The sequence below is a fragment of the Phyllostomus hastatus genome, unplaced genomic scaffold (assembly GCF_019186645.2).
Source record: "Phyllostomus hastatus isolate PE091 unplaced genomic scaffold, TTU_PhHast_1.1 phas_contig_1, whole genome shotgun sequence".
Taxonomy (NCBI): domain Eukaryota; kingdom Metazoa; phylum Chordata; class Mammalia; order Chiroptera; family Phyllostomidae; genus Phyllostomus; species Phyllostomus hastatus.
In genome coordinates, this window is record NW_025333498.1 from 30,085,783 (window position 1) to 30,109,615 (window position 23,833).

At 42.9% G+C, this 23,833-nt stretch overlaps 1 protein-coding gene across 8 annotated transcripts in view; it reads right to left on the reverse strand.

Moving 5' to 3' along the window:
- The window catches only part of TANC1 (tetratricopeptide repeat, ankyrin repeat and coiled-coil containing 1), a 224,223-nt gene that overhangs the window by 112,839 nt on the left and 87,551 nt on the right, over window positions 1-23,833 (reverse strand). For 6 of the 8 annotated variants that reach the window (XM_045837935.1, XM_045837722.1, XM_045837884.1 and 3 more), the window contains one exon: window positions 11,186-11,386. In XM_045837935.1, the coding sequence (XP_045693891.1) occupies window positions 11,186-11,386 (201 nt within the window). Of the gene's footprint in view, window positions 1-11,185; window positions 11,387-11,460; window positions 11,509-12,296; window positions 12,402-23,833 lie in introns of those variants that run through there. The other 2 variants (XM_045838097.1, XM_045838173.1) reach the window with 2 other exon arrangements.

Below are 23,833 nucleotides of genomic sequence, written 5' to 3' on the forward strand. Positions count from 1 at the left end.
CTCATTTCCACAGAGAGTTCACGGGAGCTTCACAAATTGAGGAAGAGCACCACCAAGAATCCTACCTCTTTATTTCATCTACATTTATTTTTTTTCTGCTGAGAATTACTGCTTCCTTAAATTTTTGCACTTGCATTACTGGTTCTAAGAGCTGGCTTCCCTCACAGGGCAATCTTACAGACATAAAATTTGGATCTCAAATCACATGCAAACCAAAAAAAGATGAGTAACACATCTTGGTATTACTCAAGTACTTGGTGGCAGAGCTGGAATTAGAAACCAGACGTGGGTCAGCCATGGCGTTAATGCCGCTCTTAGTCCTATTCACAGGGAACAAAGCCTGCTGCACATCAAGAAGAAATATCCCTGCCAGAAAATAATCAGATCGGAGGGTGAGAACCCACTGGAGGGCATCTGGCTGAGGATACAGAGTCGAGGAGATGCAGACTGTGGGAATCCATTCTCGGCCACCAAGACAGATGAAGGAAACCAAAGACAGGCTCCAAGGCAGATGGTCGCCCCAAAAGAGCAACCACCACAGGACAGCCTGTGGATCAGGCCCTGCACTTTACAGTCTACATTTCATTTAAATTGCACTTATCCTGTAAGAAAAGCACTATTATTAGTCCCATCTCTCAGAAAACAAAACACCTATTAGAATGGCCCACATCCAAAACCGACAGCACCAAACGCTGGTGAGGCTATGGAGCAACAGGAATTCTCTCACTCACTGCTGGAGGGAATGCAAAATCGCACAGCCACTTCAGAAGAGAGGTGGCAGTTTCTTACAAAACTAAACTTACTCTTACGCACAATCTAGCGATCATGCTCCTTGGTATTTACCCAAAGGCAATAAAAACTTTTGTCCACACAGACTGGTACCAGGTGTTTATAGCAGCTTTGTTCAAGACTGCCAAGGCTCTGGCTGGTGTGGCTCAGGGGACTCAGTGCTGGCCTGTGAACCAAAAGGTCGCCAATTCAATTCCTAGTCGGGGCACATGCCTGGGTTGCAGGCCAGGTCCTCAATTAGGGGCGTGTGAGAAGCAACCAATCAATGTCTCTCCCTCTGCTTCTCCCTCCCTTACCCTCTAAAATTAAATAACATCTGCTAAAACTTGGAAGCAATTAAGATGTCCCTTCAGTAGGTCAACAAATAAAAGTACTGTAGTACATCCAGACAATTGGAATATTATCCAGTGCTAAAAAGAAATGAGCTAACAAGCTATGAAAAGACATGGAGGAACTTTTAATGCCTCTTACTCAGTGAAAGAAACAAATATGAAAAGGTTACATATTGTATGACTCCAATTACACAATATTTTGGGAAGGGCAAAACTGTGGAAACAGCAAAAATATCACTGACTGCCAGGGGTTTGAGTTGGGGTGGAGAGAGAGGGACAAACAGGAGAAGCAGAGAGGATTTTCAGGGCAGTGAACATACTCCCTGTGTGTTCCCACCATAATGATGGCGACATGTGATTGGACATTTGTCCAGACTCAAACAGAATGCTCCCCATCCGTGTGAACCCTAAGGCACCGCATGGACGCTGGGGGGCCGTGTCAGTGCCCGCGCACTGATTTAACCAGCCCGCCGCTCTGGTGGGGGCACTGACCCTCGGGGGAGGCTACGCATGTGTGGGGGCTCAGGGTCTATGGGAAATCTCTGTACCTTTCACTCCACTTTGCTGGGAACCTAAAACTGCTCAAAAACCTAAAATTTACTTTTAAAGATGTGAACTCAGTGAACTCATTATCTGCCAGTTAGGACCTCTGACCAATAAAAGAGAACTTTGTTGGTAATGGGAGTGACGAGAAAGCCACAACTCCGTCGAAGTTTCCGGAGTTGTATTTCTCAGAAGCCCTGTGCGGAGAGAGGGTTCCACGGGAACACTGTTAGCTAGTTCCCCTTCGTAAGCCCGCAGAGGCATAGCCAGCCGGTTTCAATGCTGCAGGCCCTAATAATGAGGATTTTCCGGTGGTGCCATTTTTCCTTTGTAAAGCATTCTAGCTCTTACTGGCCTCTCTTCTAGGGATCACTGTGCTGTGCTCACTTCAGTCCCCTACTCCAGAGTTGTACACACACACCCCTGCCCCCTGCCTGGAACACAGCCAGCCACGCCTGCTGACACACACTCTCTTGTTTCACAACAAACTGGAGGATTCAAGCTGGAGCGTCAGTGGTCTGTTTCTACTTTACACTAACATTCATTAATGTCAGATGCCGATACAACAGCCTCCATGGGCTTCTGCTTCTCTGTGAATCAGAAATGACGAAAATAAGATTCCCACCTCCATTGCCCTTGCCTCCATCAATTTTCTTGAGATAAAAACACCCATTCCTAAGCATGGGCTTGGGTATATTCCAGCCGCCATCTGATACCACCACAGGTGCCACTGACACTGCTGTAAAGTGTGACTGGATACAACTGCCCATCACCATTAACCTCGGGTGGCCAGAAACATCCAGCAAGAGTGCCCGAAGCCTGAGAAAGCAGGAGAATGACAGGAGCGCAGAAACACAGGGCGGAGGAGGCTGCTGGCAAACCGAGTCTCAGACATACTGCCCTTTGCCCACTGCCTGATGAAAGCAAAGCCCTGAGGGGTGGAGCCTTCAATTAAAACATCAGTCCTCTCTGGATAAGGGGAAGGTGTGTTACTAGATTTATAAATAAAAGGTGGCGTCACGTTTAACTTGTGGTTTCCATTAGTGTTTTCAGCCAATCACATGAAGCTGAAGAATGCCGACTACTAAAATCTTACTCATTTTAACAGGAGCATATCTACGCCCCTCCCAGGGATAACTGAAGGAAGTGATTAGAGCCTGGGTGCCATGGGGAAACAAAGACAAGGCCCGAACAAAGACAAGGGGCTCAGAGAATGTCAGGGCAGACAAAGGAGGACGCACAGAGCTATTTGCAGAAAGAAGTTCTTTCTCACAGAGGGTAAAGGACAGATGGGAAGGGAGTCTGGATGAGGCAGAGATGTGAGCCAGGCCTGAGGCCAACTCTGACCAGGGAAGTTCTGCCCTAGGGCATGGGGAAGAGAAGAAGCAAAGGAATAAGTGAAACAACAGGACTGGTTTAGGGCACAGCAATGACCTGGTCAAACAGCATTCAGTGGGAAAAGAATTATCTTTTCAATAAATGCTGCTGGAACAACTGGATGTCCACATGTGAAAGAATGAAGTTGGCTCCAACCTCACACCATACACCCAAAAAATTAACTCACACAAGGGATTATAGACCTAAATGTAAGAGTTAAAACTATAAAACTCTTAGAAGAAAACAAAGGTTTAAGACTTTGTGAACTTGGATTAGGCAATGGTTTATTAGATAAGACATCAAAGGACAGCAATAAAACAATAAATAAATTGTACATCAAAATAGAAAATTTTGTGCTTGAAACAATACTATCATGAATATGAAAAAGAAACCCCACAGAACATTTGCATACTGTATAACTTGTATTTAGCATGTAATAAGGAATTCTTATATCTTAATAATAAAGCTACAATGAGATACCAGTTCACATGCACTAGAATGGCTATAATCAAAAAAACAGACCATAATAAATGCAAGGGTGTGGAGATACAGAAAACCTCATACTCTGCTGGTTAGATACGAAATGGTGCAGTTACTCCATAAAGCAATTTGGCAGTGATCGAATAGGTTACACAGTTACCACATGGACCTGCAATCCTACTGCTAGGTACTACCCGAGAAAAAATGAATAGGTACAGCCACACAAAAACGATACATACGCAAATGTTCATAGCAGCATTATTCACCGTAGACAAGAGTGGAAACAACCCAAATGTCCACAGACTGAAGAATGGAGTTTTAAAGACTGGCATGAACATAGAATAAAATATGTGGTAATAAAATGGAATGAAATATGTAGTAACACATGCTACAACATGGATAAACCTAGAAGACAGTCATACATGCGAGAAGCCAGTCACAAAAGACTACATACTATATGATTCTATTTATATGAAATGCCCAGAATAGGCCAACTGTAGAGACACAACGCAGATTTGTGGTTGTTAAAGGCTGGGGTGGGGGGGAGGGGAGGTAGGAAGGAATGTGCACTGAGTGCTAATGAGAATTTTTTTAAGGGAGATAAAAATGTTCTAAAATTAAACTGACAATGGTTGCACAACCCTGTAAAAAAATGCTATAAAAAAACACTGAATGAATTATATGGTATGTAAAATATCTCAATAAAGCTGTTTTTAAAAAATGCAATAGAATAAATCACAATGAAAAAAATATTTAAATTGAGAAAACAAAAAACTTCTGTGAGTCATAAAACACTGTAAACCTAATTAAATGGAAAATGATGAACTAGGAAAATTTTTTAATAACCTCCTTGACTAATGGCCTTAAAATAAACAATAAAAAAGCTGTGATCATTCAGGAAGAAATGCATAATGCCTCCATAGAACAGAAAACAGCTATTACCAAAAAAATTCTCCAAAGAAAAAGTACAAATGACCAATAACTATAAAAACATTCATTCTCAACATCAATGCTTTCACCCAGTAATCCAACTTTTACAGTCTGTTCAATGAAAATGTCAGAGATGCCTTTAAATATTAATATTCAAGAATGTTCTCCTGCAGTCCTTTACTTGGTGGAAAACTGGGAACCTCTTACGAGTCCAGTGCTCAGGGGAATGGGCAGATGCACCACCGTTTCTGTGCTGCAGAAATGAGACGGGAAAGACGTGTAACCAAGGGTCAAGAGCAGTCATTTTCCAGGGGGTACAGAAGGAACCAAGACTTACTGTTCTTCATTTTGTACATTTTTGTACTATATGACCCTCCTCAAACATCATTTTTTAAATTTAGAAAATGAAGATAAATACCCTTATATTTATATTTACCTTCCCTGAAAAGGAATTATGAGATAATCCCATTATTTATCAGTGGCTCTTAAACTTGGCTACATATTAGAATCACCTGGGATCCTTTAAAAAAAAATCCAGGGCCCAGGCCATCCTCCATATACAATTAAATCAGGATCTCTGAAGGTCCAATACAGGCATCAGTATTCTTTAAAACTCTGAGCTGGTTTCAAGGAACTGCCAGATTGTATATAGGTGAACCAGGACTCAGGGACAGCGGAACAAAAATACACTCAGAGGTCCTCAGGTGCCCACTGGAGTAAATGTGTGAATGCAGAGCAGAAAGTTTGTGTCCCGGTCACGGCTCAGCGGGACAGTAAGCACAAGCAGGGCCGCCTACTCCTTGTAGGAGGCTTCCATGCAGCAAATCTCCAGAAGAAAACAAACAATGCTGTCCTACTCACCACAGCAGGAGGAACGGTCCTTGCTGAAGGTCAGACCCCTGGCTGTGGCCCTGACCACCCAGAGGGGAAAGCAGAGCCCAGAACTAGCTTGCTGGGGCTGTGCACTTCCTGTTTTATTTACCTCCCCAAGAACGAGCTGCACAAACGCCCATGTACACAGACACCCATGTGCACAGACGCCCATGTGCACAGACGCCCATGTGCACAACCGTGAGCCTCTGACCACCCCATGTATGTGCAGCCAGAACACAAAGCCACGTCATTAATGACAGGTGTCAACAATGGACAAGCAAAACAATCCAGGCTGGCATAGGATAATGAGCTAAAGACAGAGAGGGGCACCTGGGCTGAGGCCAAGCTCCACCAATAGCTTGTACATTGGGGCAAGTTCCCTAAAGATGAGCGATCTTTGGTTCCTCATTTACAAAGAGGTCTGACTGGATAGGCTGTAGACTGGGGGTCCCCAACCGCTGGGCTGAGGACCCGTAACAGTCTGGACCTGTTAGGAACCGGGACACGCAGCAGGGGGTAAGCTTGAATCATCCTGAACCATCCCTCCCACCCCAGTCCATGGAAAAACTGTCTTTCATGAAGCACATCCCTGGAGCCAAAAACGTTGGAGACTGCTGCTGTAGAGGCTTTGCCAACTCCAACTTCTCTATGGTCCTCCATGAGCCTCACCACCCAACAGGGACTGTGGGGTTGCAGCTCAAATTGGAAGCCAGCTGAATGTTGCTTCTGACCATGAACTTGATCTGACTCAGCTGTGATATTTCCCCTGATAGTATTGTGGAAAGAAAGAAAATTAAAGTTGTCTGAGAAGTATAGACAGAAGAGAAGTTCAAAAGAGGAAGGTCACAGAATGATTTCTCTCAGCCTCCTCTTCCTAATTCTCAGTAGCCCACAGTAGGCTTGACAAAGCACCTACCAGCACCGTCCATTTAAGACTATTCCCTGAAGAGGTTAACTTCAACAAGAAGCCTCTCAAAGAATGCTAGAGGGAATGTGCAATCCATACGGCTTTTCTGCAAAATGACTGGACAGTATGTTTCTAGAATCCTTAAAAATGCAGTCCACTTAGTTCAATAATTCCACTTCTGGGAACCTGCCACTGTTAAGATACCAGCTGTGTATTAAAAATTACTGGACAAAAATATTCACATTGGAGTTCTGGAGACTGGTCACACAACAATGTAAGTGTACTTAACACTACTGAACTGTGCATGAAAAAGGGTTAAGATGGTAAATTTTAGGTGCATTTTACCACAATTAAAACTGAAAAATGCACAGGCATTTAATAGCAAAACAAACTCAAAATAAAACATCTTGGTTTATGCTACAAACACAAACAAACGAACAAACAAAAAACCTAATGCCCTGGACAAGTAGCTCAGTTGTTTGGAGCATCGTCCTGATATCCCAAGATTGCAGGTTCGCTCTCCAATCAGGGCACATACAAGAATCAACCAATGAATGCATAATAAATAAGTGGAACAACAAATGAAGGTTTCTTCTCTCTCCCCCCATTTCCTCTTTCTCTAAAATCAATTTTTTTAAAAAACTAAAAAATATCAAATATCTCAAAACTGGAAATTAGTTAAAACTCCATTATGGAATACTGAAAAAATGGACATTAAATATCAAGTTCTTCGGGCGAACTGGAAATTGCTCATGATATGATATTAAGGGGGGAAAGGCAGAGCACTTGTGGTCTCAGGTTTAGGTGGAGTAGTTAAAAAAAAACACTAGAAACATCAAACTGCTGAGAGCAGTTCTGTCTCTATGCGAGGACTTCCAATTTTCTGCAAGAAACAGTCTTGAGGGGTGAGAGAGGGCAGGCCCTGGAAGACATTAACTCACGGTGGAAGAATCAAAGGGCAGGATGACTTCCACTTTACAGCCTGTCAGCTTTGAGGTTTTTCCCTTAAAGAAACAGCCAGCCAGAGTGGTTTTTAAAACTGCTACATCAGCTATGTCAAAGGACACAGTCCTAGAAGTGGAAGCAGCAAAGGTGCGAAGCACCAGCAGGACCCAGTCAGCTCATACAAACAGGACAAGAAAAGCAGTATCACCCACTAGTCACCATCTGCCATCCTAGCCATCTCAGTATTTTAAAAGGCTGCTTCTCAAGGGTGCTGTACCTTTTGATTGTTTCATAATGGGCCTAAAGGGACCTCAGAAATGTAATCCAAATATAAAGTAACTAATGATATTACTAATAAATAAGCCACAGGAAATGGGCTATGCTCTTCTCTGGAAGACAAAAGGATACATTACAAATATTAATGAATTCTTAATCCAAAAAGGCTTGCACTAGCCACAGAATTACTTTAATGGATACTGGTCCTTATTTTCATTACCAGAAAATGTACTCTCCATTTAGAAAAAAAAAAGTGAAATACTCAGAAATCTGCATCTTTCGACTAGCAGTAAAAAAAAAAAAATACCCATATAAACAAATGGAGCAAGGTAGTAGAAAAGTAAATTTAAAAAATTAGCAATATAAGTGGAATGTAAGAAACTCAATCACCCTAAAATGCAGGGTATTGCAAGGTTAATGAAATTGTCTCTGGCTCAGAGTTCCCATGGCCAAAGAGCTAATCACCAATTGTATCAGTATACAAACTTTCATTAATACAGGCTGTGTGAGTGCCTATTATAAGGTTTATAGTATTTGACCTTTCCTAGAATAACAGTGTTGGTCCTTGACAGTTTCTTTATTAGCATCAGTCAAGTGAAGAGGTTCTATTAAAACAAGTAAAACAGGCTTAGGTTTGTTCTTTTAAGCACCTTCTTAAGAGAGAGAGAGAAGGGGGTCTTGTCTTAAAAATGGGGACAAAAATCATCAAGGTAATTTCAGAGCTGGGTGTGAAAAATGACAAGATCCCACGGTGGTGGAAGAGCAGAGGCGGAGGGCTCCATACCTACCGGTGCTGCACGCACAGCACAGCACAGCACAGCACAGCACACACCATATTTACTGTATCGTTAGCAACAACAGCACTACCTTTTTAAAATAGATGTCTATTTTTAAACCCAGTGCACGTTCACAACCATATGCCAGCTATTTTCGCAAGCAGGTAGAACATTAGGCCTCTGGATAGTTTTCCAACAATGTGGCTTAAACAGAAATCGGTGTTTCTGTGGAGAAAATGCTGTTTGTTTGTCTGATGTATTCTGAGTCACTGCCATTTTTAAGCAAGCTCCTCTGCCCTTAACTTTAAAATTATGAAGACAATAAAGCCAAAGTACCACTGTGAGACACTAATTTGCAGCACAAATTTGGGCACAACACAAGCACTGCTCCTCTGGAGAAGAATATGCTTAGTGTATTTAATTACTATTTGGGCCAAAAGCATCTAACATGGAGAATATTTTCTTCAATCCAGTAAAAGGTCAAATGTTGCAGAGATACTTCCTTCTCTTCGTAAGAACTTGCAAAGAATTTAGCAAATGTAAATTTTGTTCCTACGAGAAAGATAAACTGTAGGGCATATTCTCATAACCAAAGACAGGCAATTTGGTCAGGACACAGGAACAAGGCCTGTCCAGGACTGCCCCACAGGGATGCTGTAGCCTCTGAGACTCTCTGGGATAGCCGCACTTCCCAGGCTTGTCACGCCACTCAGCGCTGAGCTAACATCCCACAAACATGCCACTGAGTGAACAAATATATGAATTGTAACTATGTGAGGTAATGGATATATTAACTAACCTTCCTCTAATCACTTTCCAACACATGCATACATAAAATTGTGTATACGTGTGTCAACTGTATCTCAATAAAGCTGAAAGAAAACTAATATATTTGCCCTCTCAAAACACTCAGCAGGGCCCTGGCCAGGTAGAGCTCAGCTGGTTAGGACATCATCCCAATAATGTCAAGGTGGTGGGCTCAATTCCCCGGTCAGGGTACATGTAAGAATCAGCCAATGAATGCATAAGGTAGAACAATAAATCAATGTTTCTCTCTCCCTCGCTCTCCCCTGCCCCCAACCTCTTGTCTCTAAACTCAATTTTTAAAAAAGATTATTAAAGTCTTACTAAAACTAACACTGACTTTGTCCCTAATAATGAAATTATATCTGAAATGCAGTATTCCCTAGTCTCTCGGGAGTATGCTTGTGCTAAGACTCAGGCACAAGTCGCCTGTGGGAGGACAGGCCACAGAAGAGAAAACTGCTCACAGTCAATTCCCTGCGCTGGGCATTACCCTTGACTGAAGTCCCCTATGAGTCCAGGTGGGTTCGGAATTCTCTCTACCTGTTTCATAGAGATGAGTTACACTTAGAGAAGACACAGCACCTATCCTGAACTATCAGACCTAGGAAGCACACAAATGCACTATTCAAGAAAAAAAGACAAATGATATGGTTAATAAAAGAAAAAGTAAAATGCTGTTGTGCACAATTTCTAGAAAGGGAGTCATTCCAACGGGGCAGCCAGCAAAAAAGGCAGTGTGGAAACTGTGATTCCAGAGATGAGAAGAAATCTAACAAGAGATATACTGGTAGGGGGAGGGCAAAGAGAAGGAAGAATAGACATTCCAGGAATTTCCCTAAATACTGATAAACAGGTCAAATTCCTTGGCAAAGGAAATTACTTCATACCAAAAAGGTTTCCAAGTTCCAGCTAATGAGTGAATTGTAAACAATGTTGTCCAAAATAAGAAATCTCTAGAACAATAAAATACTTTGGACACTCACCAATTCAGAGCACCATTTCTAACATTCAAAGCCTGAAGAGTTGCCCTCCTAATTTTACTTCCCCACAAACTGCAAACATCCACTAAATGATTCAGAAATAATGCATATGACAATAAGAAACACAAATATTTAGGAAACCAGAAAAATAGATACTAGCTTTATTGTCCTGTTTCTCTACCTGTTTTATAGAAATGAGGTACACTTAGAGAAGACACAGCGCGTATCCTAAACTATTAGACCTAGGAAGCAAACAAATGCACTATTCAAGAAAAAAAGGACAAATGATGTAGCTAATAAAAGTAAAATGCTGTGCACAATTTCTAGAAAGGGAGTTATTCCCACGGGGCAGCCAGCAAGAAAGGCAGTGTGGAAACTGTGATTCAAGAGATGAGAAGTTTTAGACTAATTCCAAGCATGTTTACTTGTACTGGAGAGGAACCTGCACTGGCCTGTAATAAGGCCCCAAACTGTCCTACCCACAGTAAACAAAGAGTCAGCCAACCTCAAAGATCAAAGAACTTCTGTGACTCCCGGTGTCAGCATTTTGGAAATGCCTTCCTCACATCTGATTCATAATCTCTCCGAGCTAAGTAATGTTGGGCTTTTTACTGGTACTGTTAAGTATAAAAAGTTGGTGAGCATGAGGGAAGAAAGTGAAAAATATTTTAAATAAGTAATCCATAAGCACCTTTCCCCCGACACTTTACAAGGCGGAATTTTCACAATTAAATTTTATAGCTGTTGAAATGCTGGATGACGTAATCAAGGAAAACACATCAGTATAGAACACTTGGTAGTAATAACTTATCAGATTACATTTGACAAAATCCAAATCCTTTACACACACCACAATGTGTTTGGATTCAAGTGTTCTCTAATTCATGAGCAAGAAAACCCCAAAATCAATGGTTAATATTAATACTGATAACAAGATCTTGAATCTCTGTAAAAGTCTAGCCTGAGTAATCAATATACTTTATATTTTGAACTAAAGAAATGAATCTATTCATAATTTTTTAAAAGATTTCCTTCTTTCATAAGTTACTATAGCAAGAAAAAAACTGCTCTCAGATTTCCTATAAGCCCTAGTTTTGCTTAATTTCCATCCACATATTCCTACATTATAACCAAGACCACTGGTCTGAGTGCTGTTTGCGGCTTGTTTACCTGGGGATTTTTTGTTTGACCTTGACTGCACCGGGTGAGACTGTCGAGGCAGCAGAGGTGATGAAGGCAGAGACATGGAGACGCCTTTGGCCAAGCTCGCCCTGTAAGTGTCATCTGCTACCGGAAGACTGCTCACAGAAAAGTCGCCGCCAGCACCAGGAGGCAGGGATGGGGGGGAAGTGTCTGGACCAAAGTCACTGCCTGGAGTGGAGAAAACAAGCATTAGGTTAGATCATCCATTCTAGGTAGAAGCAAATTTAATTCCTAAGACCTACGTTCTTAGAATGTAATTCCCACATATCTCATGTGTGTGATGAATTTAAATAACTTTTTTCTCTACCGCTCTTATGACTTTTGACCCTGTGAGGGAAAATTCAGGTTTCACCACTCAAGCATCAATAAATTGCCTCATACCCTTTCGACACCATACAACAGGTCTGGTTTCATTCACAACAATGGGTCCAGAAAGCCACTAATCTGAGATTAGACCAAGATCAAGTATGAATGACTCATAAGCAGCTTTGGTTTTAGCCTAAAGTAAAGGAGGGGGTTACTGACCTCACTATAGGTACCAGTAGAATAAGCTCAAACACCAAGATCCATTCCACAACTCTCTGGCCTCCCACCACTTCTCTCCAATAATAATGACCAAGGGAGGCTCTAGTCTCCTTCAACATTCCTCCCCAGCCCCATCTGATGCTCTTCACATTTCCCACAGCACAAGGTGGGCCTTCCTATAACTCAACCAGCCCAAACCCTTAGTCACGAGACTAGAACCATGGCTCACTTCTTAAGCAGGTTCTTCTTGGCAATCAGACCCTAAATGAACTTCACACAAACAAGCTTACTATTATGAAATTAAACATTCTAGAGTAAACAGATCCAAAGCAAAAATACAAAGGTTCCATTACAGTGAGGAAAGTATACATGAAAGGGAATATGTAGGCTAGGACCAGCCTCACTGGAAAAAAAAATATATATAGCCAATTCCATCCTCAAGTTGTCAGATCACAGGCCCTCCTCCTACAGTTCCCCTCAGACCCACCGCCTCCTCCCCGGCCCGCATTGAGAGGCAACTGAGGAAGCACAAGCAGAGGAGGTAAATCATTACCCTGATTATTGAAAACCTCTTCAAGCTTTAACATACAGCAGAACTGGAAAGCTTAGGCAGTATATTCTACAAGCAAATCGGTCTGACAGATGCTGTCTGAGCAACCCTTACCAAGCCTTCCAGACTGAGCACTCAAGGCCTGGATGTGAACTGAGGGCTCTCTAGCCAGGCAGGGACTCATTTTCAGCAGGTCCTTGTACACAGGTTCAGAGGGGATGCAACCCAAACCATCCAGTTCAAACTGCATCCCTGTGCTTGTTTTTTCCTCTTAGCAGGGGTGGCGAAGCAGGGAGTCACCCCACCAGACCTGGAGGGGGTGGCATTTAAAAAGAGGCAAACAGGCTGAAGCCTGACTTTCAAAGGCAGCTCAAAACCACCCGTGCTGTGAACAGAAAGCCACAATGCCAGGACGGGGAAGTTGGCAACATTGGCAAAGTAATGTCCGTCTCACCTGGGCCGGCTATGCTTGAAAGGATTTTAATAAACTTGGAAATTGAAGATTTATCACTAAAAACCAAAATGACTGATATTTGAAGAAGAAAAAATAAGAATTACCAGGAGTTTTCAAAAACAAGAACATTCATGCATACACCCAAGACAAATACAAATCTCCCCCTGATGGAAGGAAGCAGGCAGGAGTTATGGGAGCTCCTTACCTCCTAAGTCCATGCGAATAGCCATGTCCCCACATTGGTCCTCCTGCAACCCTCCACCCTGCTCCATGAGTCTGCACTGTGAGATACCACTACCTCCAGTCCCCGGGACCCAGAAGTCAGTCTTACACCACCACAGTCAAGCTTAAAATCTTGTAAAAACCGCCTCCTGAGGTCTTGAGAAGGTCATGATGTTTCCCAGCTGCCTCTCCTTCAACTGTCTAGCAGTGAAATGGATCTTAAGGAAGAGCTGGGAGTGCACCATAAGGCCTACCCCCACTGAGGCCGAATGCCCACTACATCCAGGAGACCTGTGAAAGCAGAAGGGGCAGTTGTTTTCTCTGGGCCAGTACTTGGCAGCCACAACCAGTCCCTATCACAGTGGTATCACTTTAGGAATGCAAACAGGTGCTGCGTCTGCAGGAATGGCACCTGGCCATTCCCGGATGTTTAACAAGAAACACTAGGAGACAGGCAAGGCCTTGGAAAGCACTAAGGCTGCAACCCACAACCCCAGGGGGCTACACACACAGGATGCAGGATGGGCCCTTGAAGAGGAGACAGTTGTTTTCCTTGTGGTTTGAAGGGAACAGCCTTGCCCTGGGGCTGCCCTTGTGCTGCCTAAATCACTGACAGGGGTGGTCAATGCCCCAGCCAGGCAGGGGCAGGCATTCTGACAAGGAGAGCACCGTCTTTGCTACTCACACAGCAGTATTTCTGATCTATACAAAAACATAGCAACTGGATTTCAAGTCCCTTGACTTGGATGGGGGCGCAAAATTAGGAGGATGCAAAACTTGGATGGGGATGAAGAAATTGCATGTATTGTGACAATACAAGAAATAAAAAGTAAAACCCATTACTGAGAAAGGGTTTATTTTCTTACTTAGTATTCTCTAATGTGATACAGGAGAAACTAGGGGTTCAAGAGTAAAAAGAGAATTAAGAGTTTCCTAATTACAAAGTCTGCCCATAAACTTTGTTTACATTAAGCAAAACAAATATTTTCATTAACTGCAAGTCTGGTGGGGGTGAATCTCCAAAGCATGCCATAACCACAAGGACCTCTAGCCTTCTGAGAAGCTGCGTTCTGGCACTCTGGTTCTAAGTGGTCAGCAATAAACCGGGACTTGGAGATGGGGTTTGGGGAGGAAGGGCTTCTGTTTCCAGTTTAATTTTGACACTGCACTATAATATCACTGCCAAACATGTTGTTCTGTTGGTTTGTTTTGAAGATACAATGAAAGATCCCCAACTTCCAGCTTCTTTTTATTACAAAGGGAGAGAAGTTTTATGTGTGAACAGATGGCACAGAGCACGTGGGGTGATCCAGTGGCTGAGAAGCTAAAGAGAGAAGCTGTTGAGTCTGGTGCTTTAACTGCACAAGGGCAAAGAGGTTCAGGTCAAAGTCAGTCCAAAAGCATCACAGGGATGCAGACGACGCCAGGGGTGGAAAGCGAAAATCTCTCAGGGGCACCCATGAGAGCTATACAATATTGGTCTGGGCAACATAACACCAGAAATTCTCTGGTTGATTTAACATTCCTCAGCAAATGCTTACAGAGGTTTAAGAGGAATTAAAAACATTTCATGGCCACGACCAGCACAGCTGGCACATTTCTTTGAGCCCTGAATAGATGTTTTTCTCTTAACTGTAATCTGTACTATTCCCACCTCAGTAAAGTGATGGGAAGCACACTGCCTGCTGCAGCAGCAGCAGCAGAAAGGCCCAGGCCAGGGAGGACCATACGCCCTCTCCAGGGTAGGAGAGCCATGGTATCAACCACGAATGATTTACCAGGCCTCCTCCAGTTCCACTGGCAGGTGTTTCCCATAGAATATTTACACACCATAGCCACTCACATGCAGCCCAACATGCTTTTAATCACAGAGAGCATCGAGTCCAGTTGCACTGTTTTCCAGACAGAAAGCTAGAGCATGGGGGTGAACCATGAGGAGAAGGTTACAACTTTCCTTTAAAGTCTCCCCAACTGGCCAGCTCAGGCTCTAACATACTCACTATTCTACACAATTAAGCACTCTACTTTGGTGGAGGGGGTGAAAAGGAGGTCCCCCAAAGAGACATGCTTTTAAATAAGTTAAATCCATAAGGGGTCAGCAAATTTCTGCTATACAGATCACATATAGTCTCTGCCATTTGTTTATACACACATACACCCCTTTTCTCGTTTTAAAATCATCAGTTCTCCAAGTTCCAAAAATAAAAGACTAGAAAGGGCACGGGGCATAAGGTTCTTCCTGTCTGTAATAAATACAAGTACATACACATACACATGCACACACACAACAGAACTGTAAATCCAAGTCACAGTCTGCAAAGGTGATGGAATTATCAAAGGGGATAAAACCATCCAATTAAACCTTTTAAATTGGCAGAAATGGCTTTTGATAACAGTTCTTTATTTTATTTTTTTCACTACTACAGACTGTGGAAAGGGATTTAAATGCATAATGAAAGAAAATGCGACTCTGGAAGATAATACAAGTTTAAAGGCAGCTATGCAGAATGGCAAGCAAAGTCCAGTGTTACAGATTAAAGTACACAGAGTGCAGGATTAGAGAAGGCTTTTTTTAAAAGAAAAAAAAAAGGAGGGCAATGGAGCCAGGGAGATGAAAGTAAAAGCACATTTCAAGAAAGAGTAGGCCTGAGAAAGGCAAGGGTGAGCTCAGACATTCAGGTAAATAGGTCTGCAGATACAGGAAATAAAATCTCCGTTTATCGTTCCGTTGAAGTGGCTAGATGGTGGGGGGGGGGGGGGGGAATGAAAGCTCAGAATAGAAAGAGAAAAGATGTTCTGTTTATCCAGTTCCAGAAAACGGGGCTTGGGTGAGACACTTAACTAGGGCATTAAATGTTTTGGCATCTTTTATGTGATCCCTGCCTGGAATGCACTAATGTTTCTTAAACATATTTTCCAACATAAGGTTTTATAACCATATAACTCATATATTTACAGAAACCTAGAAAACTGGAAGAGATTTCCTCCCACAAGATCCAATATCATTCCTGGAGACTTCAGAAGTCACTCTCTGAAACTGGAAGCACTCTAAACCATTTTACATCGTACAGGATCTCCCCAAGTCTCCAGCCAGACTGACGGTTAATGTGCATTTTCAAAAAGAAGTGTTAATGTGCCCGAGAAAGCAATTTTCCAAAACATTATTCACACAGTCCTGACTAATTCTCAAACAATAGCGCTAAGAGGCAACAAAGCAGTGAGCCCCAGAATGCAGAAAAACCTCGTCAATAGGACATGGTTAGCCTTTTGTCTTCAAAACTCTACCAAGGGGGTTCTAAATAGAAATCAGTAAGTGCTATCTTCACAGTTTTTTCTTAATACTCAAGTTATAGAACCAAATGTACTTTATACTGAAACAGATGATGAGTAAACAGACTGGCTTTTCCTAATTGTCAAAGATTTCCCTTGAAGGCATGTCAACATGCAGAGCTACTGAGTTTTAAGTATGAACTCAGAAAAACTCCCACTCTCAAGCCCCCAGAGAGGTACACTTTAAAATAAAAAATGTATGTTTCTTTTTGCTTGTTTGTTTTAGATAGACTGTGTGTTGGGACCAGGTTTCCGGCTCTTCCTATCTATGATCTCACACCCTCGCAGCCACTCCATGAAGTAGGCACTGATCTCGCGTCCCTCCTTCAGAAAGGAAACTGAGGCACAGGAAGCATCGTGAATCTTGCCAGAGGAAACTGGCAAATGGCCAAGTTGACTTTCAACCCAGAGTCCCTGTTCTTGGTGAGGCTCCCCTGAGAAAAGGCTACTGACATAGGCTTTCGATATTACGTCATTTTGCATATTTAATAGGAAAAACCAAAAATAGTATATGTAGGTCTACACGTAGTTCTGGGCCACTGTGGGAAGAAACCCATTCCCTCATCTATTTTTGCTTTCCGTGCTGGCTGGTTAATTAGCCCCGCAGCACTCCTGGAACACTCCACCTGGGAGGAGCCCAGGCCCAGCGATCATTAATTTCCTCTCAGCCCCACCGTATGCTGTTACCATACAAGCGAAGTGGATCCGAGATAGAGGCTTAGTCATCAAGCACCCTAAATAGGCTCTTCTCACTTCACTCTGTCCTGGAAATTCACTACTCCTGCAGTCCTGGGGGCCCACCACCTATGCCCCGTGAGTGCACCGAATGCCACTCCCGACACACAGAATGAAGGCTCCTGCCCCTCTGCCTGGCCCAGGCGAAGGAAGCAGTGAGGCAGCTGTGTGCAAAAGCAAGCTGGCAGGGTTCATCTTAAATCTGCATGGGATCCATTATTCTACATTTCCTCATCAGCCACACTCCATACCTGGGGCCTGTCAGGCTGTCCCACTCAGATTCTGAGGTTCTGCCAGGCCTGCTGCTACTACGCAGGATGAGTTCCCAGTCCCCGCAGAAGGAAGCCTGAGCCCCTCCCAGGGAGGCCGTCCTAACAAGTCTGGGGTAAGTGGCTCAGGTACTGGTTGTCAAAGCTCACCAGGTGAGACTCGTGGGCAGCAGGGATTGAGAATCATGGAGTGGAAAAGGCGGTCAAAAAGATTATGTTCCTATTGGAAGACAAAGGGGTGGGAGAGATGAAAAAAGGAACCTGAGTTTCCATTACTCAAACTGTATCTGTCATGTGCACACACGACTGCACACACACCACATTCATACATAAGCATATGCAAGCATTCACACTTGCACATGCATGGAGGGTCTCCAGAAGGACATGCAGGGCCAGCAGCAGCGGCTGCCTCTGGGAACTGGAGCTGGCTGGCTGGGCGTGTGAATGAAGGTGTGCACTTTCATAGGGTTTACATCTTTTCTATGTGCACACATTTCCTCTAAATATTTTAAATTTACATTCCCTGGGATTGAGCCATGTGGAGATGTGAAGATCTGAAGTCTAAATGGGCCACCTGCTACAGCCCAACTTGGCAAGGGGGCGAAATGAAGCTCTAGTCCACACAAACTGTGATCTACGGGAACTTTTCTCTCTGGAGGAAACCCACCCCCCACTAAAAAAGAAAACAAAAAACACCCAAAACAATAAATGCTGGGAGACAGAGAAAACCTAGCTTATTAATAAAAGAAATAGGAGTAGCTTCTTGAAAATTCAAAGACTGAGGAAAAAAATTCAGTAAACTGCCCAGCACCCTCAACAGAATATAGGAAACATGGCCTCCGATCCTTTCATATGGTATTTCCTTTCTGATTGCTTCATTTAGAGGGTAGACTAAGATTAAAGGGGAAGAAAGAATGGCAATAGCTAAATTATGGCCCACATTTCATGCATAGAGAGCAGAATAAACACCCCAGAATGTCCACTTGGAGACAGACAAGCTTGAGGGGGGCTACCCAGGATACAGAGAAAGGGTCAAGCATTTTCCATGATGTGAGAAAAGATGATAAATATGGAAAACAAAAGGTGTTTCTGAGGAAAAAAACTCAAAGGAAAGAAAAACAATCTTTTTTTGAATTGAGTTTTGCAGATTTAAAAGGATCCACCATGCTTTAGGCTGTTTCCCTGAAGGGAGACCCACACCTAGATTCATCCTGGCAAAACTTTTGATAGTTCATGAAAACATATTATCATAAACATCCAGGTAACTACATGTGGTTTAAAAAAAATGAATGGGATACAAAATCACAGAGACTTCCACAGGAACCAGAACCTGGAACCCAACTAGCTGCCCTTGGACTTCTTGTATTATTTCCCTGCGCTGCTGTAACAAAGCACCAAAACCTGGGTGTCTTGACAGCAGAGACGGATTCTCACATTTCTGAAAGCTGAAAGTCCAAAATCAAGTTGTTGGGTAGAGTTCACGCCCTCTCTACAGGCTCTGGGGGAGAACCTGGTCCATGCCCTTATCTTCGTTTCTGGTGATCCTTGACTTTCACCCCTATCTCTGCCTCCATTATCACAGGGAATTCTTCTGTGTGTGTCTCTTCTTTTCCAAAGACACCAGTCATGGTGGACTAGGGCTACCCTAATCCAGTAGGAGCTCATCCACATCTACAAAGACCCTACTTCCAAATAAGGCTGCTTCCACAGGTACTGAGGGTTGGGACCTCAACGTTATCCTTTTGAGGGTCACAGTTCCACCCCCAACGCTTACCTTCTCCAACACTGAAAGCCAGAAGTCAAAAAACAACATCTGTGAAACCTGAGGGAGCAGGCAGCATGATCGAACAGTGTAAAACCGAACCGAGTTTCCTACTGACTGCCACACTGACCAGAAAACAGTCAAACACTCAATGACTCAGAAAACACACACCCTACTTAATCCTTCTTGTGAAAAATGTTACTTAAGAATCCAATTTATTTCCTCAACAGTGGGGACATTATGATTTTTTAAAAAAGCAACAAACTATAACCCAGGCCTAACCTTCAAGTGCTACAGTCAACTGCCCTCCTTCTGCTTCCAGTCCCTTCTCATGCAGGACATGTGTTTTTCCGAACAATACCCTTCAACTCCTAGGGCAGAAAGAATCTCTTACTTTCTATCTGGTGATCTCCTAAAACAATAGCGCCCTATGCCAGAACTTGTTAACAACAGCTAACATTTTTTACTTGATTGTGACACAGAGCAAAGAAAGCTCTCTTCATCCCCGCTTCCTTCCAAACAAGCAGAGAACACACCACAGTGACCGTTCTCAATGCCAAGGAACCAAAATTACCAAAAAGAAAAATCTGAGTTTACCATACGGCCAAAATTTTTTAAAACATATGGAATAAAACTTTAAGCCTGTGTATATAGTTTTGTACAGGCCTTACAATGACAATGTGAAAATAACATGCACCACAAAAAGCGAAAAGTAATTTCGATGAAATGTAGGTGGTGGTGATTCCCAAGACAGTGGAAGTAGCAATGGGTTTTCTCCCTTTCTTTTACATTTTAAGTTGACATTTAAATGTTCTGACATTTTTATAGTGAGAATGTTTTATAAAACATCTATTTTCCATTAAACATTTATTTGAAACACAAATTTGTACCCATCTCCTTTTATTTCCAGGGGTTTCCCAGCCAGCAGCCACCCCACCACCACCACAACACCTGTCAAAGTTCCTGCTCTCTGAGTCCTTTCCCCGGAAAGAAGGGCTCCCTTTTTCATACCCAGGCACCTCTGGCTATACCTACTGGTTTTAATCAATCCACCTGGCTCAGACTTGCCCTTGTCCATCTTGCACAAACTGTCCACAGTCATCTCCCTCTCCCAGGTCTCACTGATGTCGCATGGTCTTTCTCATTGATTGTTCACCCAGTGCAGTCCTGGGTGGGCTTTCTCCTACAGCCAGCATGTGGTCCAAAATCCAGTTCCTTACTCAATGTACTTGAAAGTAATTTATAAAAGGAACCTCGCTGCCCTGGCTCTATCTACACTGACTTCTCTGCTTTTAACTTCCAGTCTCCAACCAGTTAATCCTTCCCCTAGCTGTAAACTTTCCCCAATACTGCCACCTGAGTGTACCCTTCTAATTTATAACAACACAGGAAACTCGACTTTTTCCACATAGCTTTCTTGGGAGAGAGGGGTGAGGGGGTGGCATGAGGAATGATAAGAAATCACCACGCTGCTTATCTCGCCTCTGGTGAGATGGCACCCTCATGTGAATGGCACCCTGGAACGGGCAGTGAGGCAAGTCCTGGGCACTACACCCCTGCTCACCAGCTCCTAAGGCCCTTGTCCTTCTCAGGTACACACCTAGCCCCGCTGTGACTGCTGAGAACACTTATCCTGAACTTCACATGAAGTGAGCACCCAAGTAACACATAGGGTTTATACCGAGTTCCATTTTAACTATATATGGAATGCTCTTGGATGTATTTGCCCTAACAATAGGGATGATTACACCAGCAGTTATTAAGACCTTACTTTGTGTGCCAGGCACCTTGCTGAGCACTTGATATACGTTAGTATATTTCTATACCATACTCCACTTGAAGTAAATGCTGCCACTGCCCCCTTGTTACAGATGGCTGAAAGAGGCTGAGTTGTATAGACTCCCACTGCCTATCAGAGAAAAATCTGGATTTGAACCTAGGCAGTCTGAGCCCACAGTCAGAATTCTCATTACAGAATCATACTGGATGTACCATGTGACTCCCCTAGCCAAGGTGCGTACCAAGCATGGAGTACTGTTTGGTGCTGGAGAAATTCTGACTATCATCCACAGATAGTTTAGCAAGTCATGTTTTCTCTGAATGATTATCATCAGGAACATTCTGTCATATTGGACACGCTGACATTTTGGGGGTGGAAAAATAAGTGGAGGGAAAAGGCTTTTAGAACAATACCCTAACTGGTACACCACCCCCTCACTAGCTACGCAGATCCAGACTCTGGCAGTCCTGTCAGCAGAGCTGGCTGCCAACAGGCCTCATTACAAGAGGAGGAGAGAATAAAAGGGAGCTGCTCTACCACTTATCTTATTTCAGCTCCTTACAAGGAAAATGGGATCTGTAACCACTGGGGGAAAAAAATGACTCAAAGTTTCTAGGCAGCATTTAAAGTTTCTTCCCCACAAACACACATTAAAAATGCAATACACCCAGTTCAGTGCATATTCCAGAAAGAAGCAGACTAAATCAATTGTGTACATGTGACTATTTAACAAGATCCTTTTCAGGCCTGTATTGTGGAGGCAGGGAGTGGGGAGAGAATGAGATGACTTTACATTTTCTGCCTCTGTCATTTTATTTGCTATAGTCTTCCTCCATCATCACCACCAAAAACCAAATAAATAAATCCTTGCTCAGTTGTTGAAACAGCAGCCTCAATGACATGTCTGGTAAAATATCTTAGCAACAATGTCAATATTGTCTCACCACAGCCAACCATATTAACATTCCACTCTAATCATGAATTCTCAAACACAGAACGAATGCGAGTTACTCACTTCATTCATTCTCTGTGTTTCACTCTGGGAAAATTGCCCCTAACGTTTTCTGTACGGTTGTTTGTAAACATTGAAGTTATATTCAATAGCTATTAGTTTTTTGTGTATCTAACTTGAAAGTGTGAGAAGAAGTAAACATTGATGAGGAATCGGCGTAAACACAAGAACCAAAGAAAACAGACTGACAAACTACTTTGATCAAATCCTGCCCCTTGTTGTATCTGTAACGGAATCCTTTTGCTCATCTGATTGTACATCTACAAAGCTGCCAAGCATAGAGTTTACTAGATAACAGGGGAGCTCTTTTCCTGAGAGGTTTCAAAGTCACATACACATACATCCCTTGGCTGTGGCTGGCTGGAGCTGGTCCTGCACACATATAGGAGCAAATGGCACACCAGTGGCTCCCAAACCTGGGCATCCATTCAAAACCATTTTTAAAAAATACAGAATCTCGGGCCCCACTGCTGGTGAGCGATTTAGGAGGTCTGATGGGAATTTGATTCTCAAGTGGCTCCAGTGAAGCAGCCGAGTTTGGGAATCACTAGATAACTTCACTAGAGCCAGTTCTTGCAAAGCCAGAATACCAAATCACAGAGGCACAGAACCTGTGAGTGCACCCACATCTCTCTGCAGAGCTCTGGTAAGGGATCCTTGCAGGCAGGTCTCACATTCCTGCCCCCACCCCTTTGCCCAGCAAACACAGGCCCCAGGCTGTTGTCCCACAGCACTCCACTAAGACCAGGCTATCCCTGCAGCCTTTCCTCCATCTGCCCCAGAGGGAACGGCCTGCACAGACAAGGAAACCAACGAGACAAACATGCATCTAAGATGCCACCACAGACTAAAGCCTGAAAAGGAGGGTCAAGGGGTGCAAAAGCAAAAGAGCCGAAATGGTACAGAAAGTACCATAAATTATTAACAGCAAACATAAAACATTCACTATAATCCAGGCACTATTCTACATAGTCTAACTCACTGAATACTCAGGACAACCAACAATCTTAGAAAGTAGACACTGTTAATATCCCCATTTTATAGATGCAAAAATGGAAACAGTGAGGTTGTGCACCTTGATGCAACCTGGCTGTTATACTGCCCTGCACACAGGCTTTGGAGACCCAGAGTCAAACTGGATTCAAATCCTAGCTTTGCCGCTTGGTAACTGTAGTCTTCAGTCAGTTCTTTAACCTCTACTAACAAGCTATTGATTATGTGAGGTAACTGTTTATAAATATTTAACACAATCTCTGGTACATAGTGAACACTCAAAGGACAACTTTCTACTAGTATTGCTGTATTTCCCCCCCAGGGAGTCACTTCCTGGTGAATGTAGTTTTTGACTATCAAAAATTCCTTAAAAATTTAAATATTTCTATATTTTTTATTTCCTTGATTAATCCCCAAACTAAAGATACCATGTGGTAAAAGCAAAACAAATTCCCCACATCATCTTTATCACGCCTAATAAGAAAAAAAACTTCATTTCATTTGAGCCTGCATGATTACTAATTGACATGACAGAGATTACCTTCATTTTACAGGCAAGAAAAGGGAGGTTCAGAAAAATGAGGCAACTTGTTCAAAGAGAATTGGTAGGTATGTTCAAACTGGAATCCTTGCTAAGTTTTCTGAAGCCAAACCAGCAGAGTGCTTATTCATGTTTAAGATGCTGCTTCCACAAATCAGAAAGGATCTAAAGTACTATATGGGGAGTCCAATAACCACGGTAACAATTTCATGGATGGAGGGAGAAAAATGCCAGGATTTCTAATCTTCAGAATCTTAGAGCTAAGGACAAAGAGCCATAAGAGGTTTAATCAGATTAGCAGCATCAAAACTCTCACGCAAAGCAGGGACAGAAAGCTGACCTCCCTGAAATGATGATTTGTACCCTCTCAGTCAGTTTTCAACATTGAACTTGCAGAATTAAAACAAAATCCTTCATTTAATCCTATCAAAATGAAGACTTC